The sequence below is a fragment of the Oreochromis aureus genome, linkage group 14, assembly GCF_013358895.1.
Source record: "Oreochromis aureus strain Israel breed Guangdong linkage group 14, ZZ_aureus, whole genome shotgun sequence".
NCBI classification, from domain to species: domain Eukaryota; kingdom Metazoa; phylum Chordata; class Actinopteri; order Cichliformes; family Cichlidae; genus Oreochromis; species Oreochromis aureus.
The window spans coordinates 14,738,244-14,747,586 of NC_052955.1; the positions used below are offsets into that span (position 1 = coordinate 14,738,244).

A 9,343-nucleotide genomic window follows, 5' to 3' on the forward strand; every position below is an offset into this window, starting at 1 on the left:
GAAAGCAAATGTAACCATTGCCACTGTAATTCACCTTTTTATAAATGTTAACAGCTGGAATACAGTCATTTTATTTATCTGGTCATATATCATTTAAAAAATATGATTGTTTATTGTCTTATTAAATTGTGACATATCCTAAAATTTTATGACAGAGCTGCATTTCCATCACTGTCTGCTAGCTATTATCAGTGTTTACTAAGCTATATGAAATCAGAAATATTCACTCAGACATGAATTGACAAAATATGTCAGGTTGTCAAAGAAAAAAATTGACAAATTTCTTAATTTCTTTTAAATTTTACTCTTTTTGAAAAAAATCTGCATTGCATCTATTTTATAAAAATTGCTTAGGTAACAAACACATTCATAAAATAAAAACACCATTATAAAAGAAGTCCAATGTTGTGTTGTTTTTACTTTTTTTGTGGTACAAATGTTTCATTAATGTTGAGAAATAAGAATTTTAAATGCCTTTAGTCTTCTATTGAGATATGCAGTTTAATAGAAGTTAATTGTTATACAGAAAAGATTAATACGATCGGAGTACAGATGGGATTTCAGTGTTCCATACTGTTTTATGAAATTTTTGTCTAGTAAATAAATAATTGACTCACATTTCATATGTAAAATGGCATCTGGAGAGACAGAACACTTACATGCATGCAGTCTTTATTATGAGCAACATTTGTGTCATGATCTTCGTGCCTCCTCTGTCTCCCTGGGTGGAGCTCATCTTGGGCTCATGACTTTAATCCACGCTCCTGGCCTGATTACTCTCCTGCTGCTGATCTGCCTGATTACCATTATTTAAGATGGTGGTTCAGTGCTTCTCATCGCTGGATCGTTGAGTAACCTGTGTTAGTGCAACCTTGGCAAACCCGTTTTTCCCCATGTGAATCTCTAGCTTGTTTTCTGACCGTGTTCTCCTGTTTATAGATACCCCTGGACCTGTTCCCGTTTCCTGTCCTTGGATTACCTGCGAGTGGTTGAGTGGCGAGATGTGTGTGGAACAAGAGTGTGAGTGTCTCAAGAGGAATGTGGAGTTATTGAAGAGGAGTGTGACGTGTGTGTGGGCTGCCACACCTGCCGCTCGTCAGTTGTCATCAGTTGCAGCTGATGGCCTCATCAGGAGCACTCTACTTAAGGGTCTGGCGGAGCTCCGGTCGGCACAGGATTATTACATCTGACTTGTCAGTATAGCCATTGCCTGCTGGTTTGGAAAGCCCTCCCCCAGACCCAGGAGATGTTGCCCTTTGCCCTGGGGTGGAGACAAGCGGACCGCCCCCGGTCCTGCAGCAGCAGGGGGACCCAGGATCCCAGAGCCCAGCCAACTCCTCCGCCTGGCCCCCTGCCCCTGATGGCGAACAGAGAAAGGGGGTGTGAAGACCCCATACCTCTCTCCACTTGCTCATATGTGGTGTTGCTGCATGCTGTTCTAAAGTGCATTTAAAACACGGTAGGGCCATGGTGCTTTCTGCCAGAAAACAGCAGGTGTCAGCACAGCCCCTCCCGAGAACCCTCAATGTCTACATGTATTTAAAATTGAGAGGTGGGCACTGGCGCCAGAGGTGAGGTTGAATACACAGACAGTCTTCTGGATGCTATGTAGTGGCTCCCCCACTGACCCCAGTGGACACCCCCATTCCCCAGGTTCATTGGAGCTGGGGGACCCACGCCCATCCGGACCGGGCCCACAGTAGCAGCATTGCTAGGCCCCACAGAGCCCCCCTGATGCCACCACAGAGAAAACTACACCCACTCCATCATTCAATCATCTCCCAGACTACATAAGACAATAGACACCCAGGTTGACTTCGTTCTTCACCTCTGCTAGATTTCTTTCCCACCTGCAGAGTGAACTACTGGAGAGCAGAGACCTCCTGCACGGATGTAACAACCTCCCCACAAGCTGAAGAGGCACCCCGTGCCAGAACTGGCCCCCCCCGTGCATGCACCCCGCAACAACCCCTGCGACACACCAATCAGGACCCAAGCCCCCAAGGCCCGGCCAGATCCCAAGACTGGAGTCAGAGCACCCCCAGAACCCAACGCCCCCAAACCCGCCCCAGAGCTTGGGTGGGTCTCACAATCCAAATCCCGACATTGGGTTTTGAATAAATTAAATGTATGCTCTGTGCTTTTTGTTCATTCTTAAGTTGTAATTCTACATAAGAGCCAAAATAACAATTGAAATGATGAAGGCACTGGAAAATGGCACTAAAAAAGACAAAAGACAAAATTTTCTGTCTTTCCAGAAAAACAGAAACTTCACACCTGTTTATTCTTTCCCTCCCAGTAGTGGTGTGCGATACTGCGTATTTTGGTATCGATCTGATACCAAGTAAATACCGGCCAGTATTACCGATACCAATACTTTTCAATAAATAAGGTGGAATCGTCATTGAATTGGTAAATCTCAATTAATTTTTATGACCTTAAGTGTTTTTTGTGATTTTTCCTTTTTTATCAATAAATAGTTAAAGCCCAAGACATAATTAGAACCAAGTTTATAATTAAATAAAAAATGCTTTATTATTGTGGCGGGCGTGGCCTGCGATGCAATCACGCCTCACCATCTTAAAACCTGTGCAGTGCTTGTATTGTTGTTGTTGGTGGTGATGTGTACGGCTGGCAGCGGGAGAACTGCACCCATTGAATGTGCTGTTACAGACACTGTGTGATTATTGTAAGAATAAATAATGCTGCGAAGCATGAAAATGGCATCGGGTCTGCCGTGGTGGTTATCAATTTTTTTTTTTTAGAAAAATCTTAAAGTGGACGCAAACCAGTAAACAAATGAAAACAAACAAGTACTGCTGTGAAACTACAGGGTGGGCCATTTATATGGATACACCGTAATAAAATGGGAATGGTTGGTGATATTAAAGTCCTGTTTGTGGCACATTAGTATATGTGAGGGGGCAAACTCCTCAAGAAGCCATTTAGAAGTCGGCCATCTTGGATACAACTTTTGTTTTTTCAATAGGAAGAGGGCCATGTGACACATCAAACTTATTGGTAATGTCACAAGAAAAACAATGGTGTGCTTGGTTTCAACGTAACTTTATTCTTTCATGAGTTATTTACAAGTTTCTCTTTGTTCACAGCCATTGACATGTCGAAGAGGTTAACACGTGAGGAGTGGATCGAAATTGTGCTGATATCTGGTGAACGCAGTAACAGGGTCATTGCAGCAGATTTCAATGCTACGAGTAACGCAATAGTTACTTTTCAAGTAATTAATTACTTTTAGAATCTTGTAACTCAGTTACTAACTCACTTACTTTTTTGAAAAAGTAATTAGTAACTATAATTAATTAAAAGTAACTTAAAAGTAACTTGCCCAACACTGCTCGTAATACTGTGGTACGAAGAACTGAAGAAGTTTCACCTAATATCAGTTGGATGCAAAAAGAGTGGAGTTTGACTTTTTTTCGTTAGCTTGCGACAAAAGCACGGATGCATCTGACACCACTCAGTTACTGATTTTTTTGAGAAGAGTGGACAATAAAATGAACGTGAGTGAAGAGCTACTTGACCTCCAGAGCCTTAAGGACCAAACAAGAGGAACAGATTTATTTACTGCTGTTTGTTCCTCTGTAGATGACATGAAACTACCGTGGAATAAAGTCACTGGTATTATTACGGATGGCGCACCTGCCATGGCTGGGGAGAGAAATGGATTAACAACCCAACTCTGTAACAAAGTCAAAAAAAAAAAAAAAATGATGGTCAAAAAACCCCCCAACAACTAAAGAACGAGTGATGTACGGATTTATATGGCCCTCAATGTTTTGTACTTTTGAATAAGTTAACTCTTAATGTTTTTTTCCTGTTCGCATGTTTTCAATTTAGATGTTTAATTTTTCTTCATTTTGTGTTTTTCAAATACATTCCTTTGGTAAAAATATTTAATAATAAATAATTCATAATAAAATATTTATAATAAAATATCTGTGTGAAAAAAGGAAAAAAAAATAAAGTCATTCATTTGCATTTAATGTTAAGGATTCAAAATATTTCAGGCTGAATGGTTGGCCCCCACACATTCTCACCTTCCCAAATCTGGCCCTCTTTGCAAAAAGTTTGAACACCCCTGCATTAAACCCTGTCATAGGATTGTGTTACATTACACCCACAAAGGCTGGATTTTAGGCCTTTTGCTTCATGTGTGGATGAAACTTAGCTGAGGGATCATGACACTGGGAAAGTCTGTACCAGCATACTGGAGGGTCTATCTGTTAGCTGAACCTCTGATTCAGGAGGAACAATGAGGTTTTCATCCAGGCTGTGGAACTGGACAAGCTCTTTATCCTCTCAAGGATGTTTGAGAAAGTGGGCAAGTGTGGACAGAATATCTTGGTCTGTCCAGGCTGGTGGATGTTCTCCACTATGATGGCCTCAGGATTTCATCTTTGCTTTTTGCAGATGATGTGGTACTGTTTTCTTAATCAGATGGTGACTTCCAACTTGCATTGGAGTGGTTTGCGGCTAAGTGTGAGAATCAGCACCCCCAAGTCAGAGACCATAGTTCTCAGCTGGAAAAGGTGGAATGCCAACTCCATCTGGGACAAATTACTACCCCAAGTGAAGGAATTTAAATGTCTTAGGGTCTTGTTCACGAGTTTGGGGAAAGTGGAGCATGAGATTCACTGACGGATTTGGGAAACATGTGCAATGATACAGGCACTGTACAGTCTGAGCTAAATTTTTAATTTACAGGTCAATTTAGATTACAACTTAGATTTAGATTACTACTATTCAACTGTGGCCACGAACTCTGGGTAGTGATCAACTAAGTAAGTTGTTGTCTCTCTCTTTTAACTCAAATATGGACTGGAGTTTTTAATATGGTGCTGTTGAGACATTCCACATTAACTTTGCTGAACATGAATAATGATATGTTATTTTTGCTATTCTTCTTTTGTGTCACTTGATATGTACACAGAAACACCTGTTACTCTGACAATTCTTAAGTATGTTATTACTGATGACTACTTTACTCACAGAGTGTTCCCTGAGGTTGCCTGGATACAAAGCAATCTCAAATGAAAAGTATACTCCTCCTTCCCTAATGGGTGGTGTGCAAGATTAAACAACACAGTAAGTCAATAAAAGGGAATGGCAAAGAATAAACCTTAATGACTGATCTCAACAATTCAGAAAGCTGTCATGTGCTCATCTTTGCGAAACAATTTAGTCGTGGTTGTTTTACTGTGTTCCTGTGTTTCTTCAACTCTATCCACTCCTCAGTTTTCTTTGTCCTGTCAGCTGCAGGGACAGTTTCATCTAAATGAGATGCACAAAACTGGAGATGTGGTTCTGGGTGGACTGTTTCAAGTCCATTTCTTTTCAAGTGTTCCTGATCGGTCTTTTACCTCGCAGCCACAACAGCCGACTTGCCATAGGTAACAAAGACAGGGAAACAGAATGAAAAACACAGAATAAGAAAACCGTCAAACTTGGTGCCAGTATAAATATGTATTTTATATCTGAAATAACTACACAATGCATCTTCTTTTTTATTTTTTTCCTTAATATATGTCTTTAATTGTTATTCAGTTTCCTTAATTGTTTATAGTATTTCTACTTTTGCAACTTTTTCAAAAGGCACTCTTTTCTTGTAATTTAAAATCTGTATTGTATTATATATATTAGTAATTAAATTTCTCTTGTCTTAGTATGTATGTCCTAGGATTTAAGCTCGCACAAACCATGGCCTTTGCTATTGATGAGATCAACAGAAACTCCAACCTGCTACCAAATGTGACTCTGGGATACACTCTTTATGATAACTGCTTTGAACTTGGAATTGGATTCCGTGGAGCATTGTCATTAGCCAGTGGTCAAGAGGATCAAATTGTAGTAGATGATACATGTGTTGGAAATCCTCCAGTCGTAGGGATTGTGGGTGATCCATCCTCTACAATTTCTATTGCAATCTCCAACGTTTTAGGTTTGTACAGAGTACCTATGGTAAGTTTTCTGCTTGACCATGTAACAGTTGTCTTGGATTGCGTTGATTTTATTGAAAATGTAAAACCATTTTGTGAAATAAAAAATAATGCAGTCATGATGACAAAGTTAAGATATCTCTACGTGGATAGCTCTACAATATACAGTCTGTATCTTTCACAGGTGAGTTATTTTGCCACATGTTCCTGCCTGAGTGACCGTCAAAAGTATCCATCCTTCTTTAGAACGATCCCAAGTGATGCTTTCCAGGTGAAAATTTGTCATCAAAATTAAAATGGAAAAACAAAAGTATGCTTCAATATCTGTGTAAAAGAAGAACACAGACAGATATGAAAATATTAGAAATAAGAATATAATTAGGTTTGAGAATTATGCTCTATTTCGTTTCTGTATTGTGTCAAAGAATAAAGCTAAATTGCAATTATATTTAAAGATTTTTTTCTTTTCAATGCCCTTACACTTTAATCTGTATTCACTTAGGTACGTGCAATGATCCAGATTCTAAAGCATTTCGGCTGGACTTGGGCAGGTCTGCTTGTCAGTAATAATGATTATGGACTTCATGCAGCCAGATCCTTTCAGTCTGAGCTGAGTGTGTCTGGTGAATGTTGCCTGGCCTACACAGAGGTTTTACCCTGGGACAAAGACACAGATGAACTCCGGAGGATTGTTGATGTGATGAAAACCTCTACAGCTCGAGTTGTCATTGTCTTTGAAGATCCTAGTCGCATGATACACCTTATGGATGAGGTTTCACTTTAAAACACTTTAATAATTACTAGTTACAGAGGTCTTCGTAATTATATTTCATAATTATTTAAAACACGTATTACGTATCATTGTGAGTACAAAAATGAATACAGAAAAATAATCATTCAGAATTCATTTTAAAGATCAAAAACTGTTTCAGTAAAGAAGATGGAGGTTCAATATTACTTAATAGATTTGGTCTAATCTAATTCACAGGTAGTAAGGCAAAATGTGACAGGCCTACAGTGGATAGCCAGCGAGGCCTGGACAGAATCTGCTGTGCTCCAAACACCTCACTTTATGCCATACCTGGGTGGTACACTGGGCATCACCATTCGTCAAGGAGAAATACCAGGGCTCAGGGAATTTCTGTTGCAAATACATCCTGAGCTACATCACAACACTAGCTACGGAAATAGCTTGGTGAGAGTTGAACATTATTACTGTGTGTGTGTCACAACAGTTATATATTTTCATAATGTGTAACAAACATTTTTCAAAATATTTCAGGTGAATCAGTTTTGGGAATTTACATTTCAGTGCAGGTTTGCTCCAGCTCCAGCAGGCTGGCTGGAAGGTGGAGGTGCACTATGCACTGGACAGGAAGATCTAGAAAATGTGGGCACTGAGTACTTGGACATTTCCAACCTGCGGCCTGAGTATAATGTGTACAAAGCTGTTTATGCACTGGCATATTCCCTTGATGACATGCTGCGGTGCAAGCCAGGAAGAGGGCCTTTTTGTGGGCATAGCTGTGCCTCTTTGCAGTCACTGGAGCCTTGGCAGGTGCGGTATCATTGTACACTCCACCTTTGAACACATTGTTTTTGCTTGCTTTCAGAATTTCTGAAAAGGGATTTGCCATACTTGTGAGCAAAAGTAGTTAAGGTATTTTAGTCATGGAGGTCATTAACTTCTATACAGGATTATTAGTAATGCACCTTTGTTGATTAAGACTTAGATATAAATCACTTTATATATGTAGGTACCATAGATATAATATTATATTTGATTACTGAACTGAAAAATTGCCACTGTTTGCACTGTAAAGGTACTGGAGCCATGGCAGATATAATATCATTTTATACTCCATCTATGAATAAATCATTTGTTCTATAATTAGTTTCGGAGCAAAAAAGTAATTTACTTATTATACATTTCTTTCAAACAGCTTGTTTATTACATGGAAAGAGTGAACTTCACCACTCCATTTGGTGATCAAGTGTCATTTGATGAGAATGGTGATGTGATACCAATTTATGATGTTATTAACTCATTGTGGCTCCCTGATGGAAGTACGAAACTTCAGAAAGTGGGTGAGGTTAAAAGGACAGCTTTCAAAGGTGAAGAACTCATACTTGATGAAGACAAAATCTTCTGGAACTTTGAATCCAAAAAGGTTAGATATGTTTTTATTTCACAAGTACCTTTTATGACATTTAGAGTATATAGAATTGTAGCAGGCAATAAATGTTTATTTTTATGTTCAATAGCCACCTCGATCAGTATGCAGTGAGGGATGTCCTCCTGGTACCCACATGGTGAGAAGGAAGAGGGAGCCCGAATGCTGTTTTGACTGCATCCCTTGTTCTGAGGGAAAGATCACTAACAAGAGCAGTAGGTCTTTGTCTTTCTGTATGACATATTTGATTTAATTTCTGTGAAATATAGGATGCATTTCAACATCAACCCCTTTTTGTCAGACTCCTTGGAGTGCACCAGTTGTCCAGAGGATTTTTGGTCAAACCCACAGCGTGACCACTGTGTTCCTAAGAAGACAGAGTTTCTTTCCTATCATGACCCTTTGGGTATTTGTTTGACAGCAACCTCCTTACTGGGAACATTTATATGTGTTGTTGTTCTGGGGATCTTTATCTGCCATCGCACAACACCTATAGTACGTGCCAGCAATTCAGAACTTAGTTTCCAGCTATTAATGTCGCTTAAGTTGTGTTTCCTGTGTTCACTTTTGTTCATTGGACGACCCAGGCTGTGGACATGCCAAATGAGGCATGCAGCATTTGGCATCAGTTTTGTGCTTTGTGTCTCATGTATCCTGGTGAAAACCATGGTTGTTCTGGCTGTGTTCAAAGCCTCCAAGCCAGGAGGGGGAGCCAGTCTGAAGTGGTTTGGTGCTATGCAGCAGAGAGGAACAGTTCTGTTTCTAACAGCTATTCAGGCAGCCATCTGCACTACCTGGCTTGTCTCTTCCTCTCCAACTCCACATAAGAACACCCAATACCACAATGACAAGATAGTGTATGAGTGTTCATTTGGGTCCACTGTTGGTTTTGCAGTGTTATTGGGTTATATTGGCATACTGGCTTTCCTCAGTTTTCTAATTGCATTCCTGGTGAGGAATCTCCCTGATAGTTTCAATGAGGCCAAGCTCATCACATTCAGCATGCTGATCTTCTGTGCTGTGTGGGTGGCCTTTGTTCCTGCTTATGTCAGCTCACCAGGAAATCTTGCAGATGCAGTGGAGGTATTCGCCATTCTTGCTTCAAGTTTTGGACTCTTGATCACACTGTTTGGACCCAAATGTTACATAATCCTGCTGAGACCAGAGATGAACACAAAGAAAGCTATTATGGGCCGTGGGATTGTGTCATAA

The 9,343-nt window shown here is 40.0% G+C and overlaps 1 protein-coding gene across 1 annotated transcript; it reads left to right on the plus strand.

Moving 5' to 3' along the window:
* Positions 1 to 5,271: 5,271 nt before the first annotated feature.
* Positions 5,272 to 9,343, plus strand: LOC116336401 (extracellular calcium-sensing receptor-like). The gene is made up of 9 exons (XM_031760272.2): positions 5,272 to 5,411; positions 5,685 to 5,979; positions 6,142 to 6,228; positions 6,460 to 6,729; positions 6,946 to 7,152; positions 7,240 to 7,515; positions 7,901 to 8,128; positions 8,223 to 8,346; positions 8,433 to 9,343. Exons 1-9 carry the CDS (start codon positions 5,302 to 5,304, stop codon positions 9,341 to 9,343), a joined length of 2,508 nt encoding a protein of 835 aa, XP_031616132.2. The 5' UTR covers positions 5,272 to 5,301.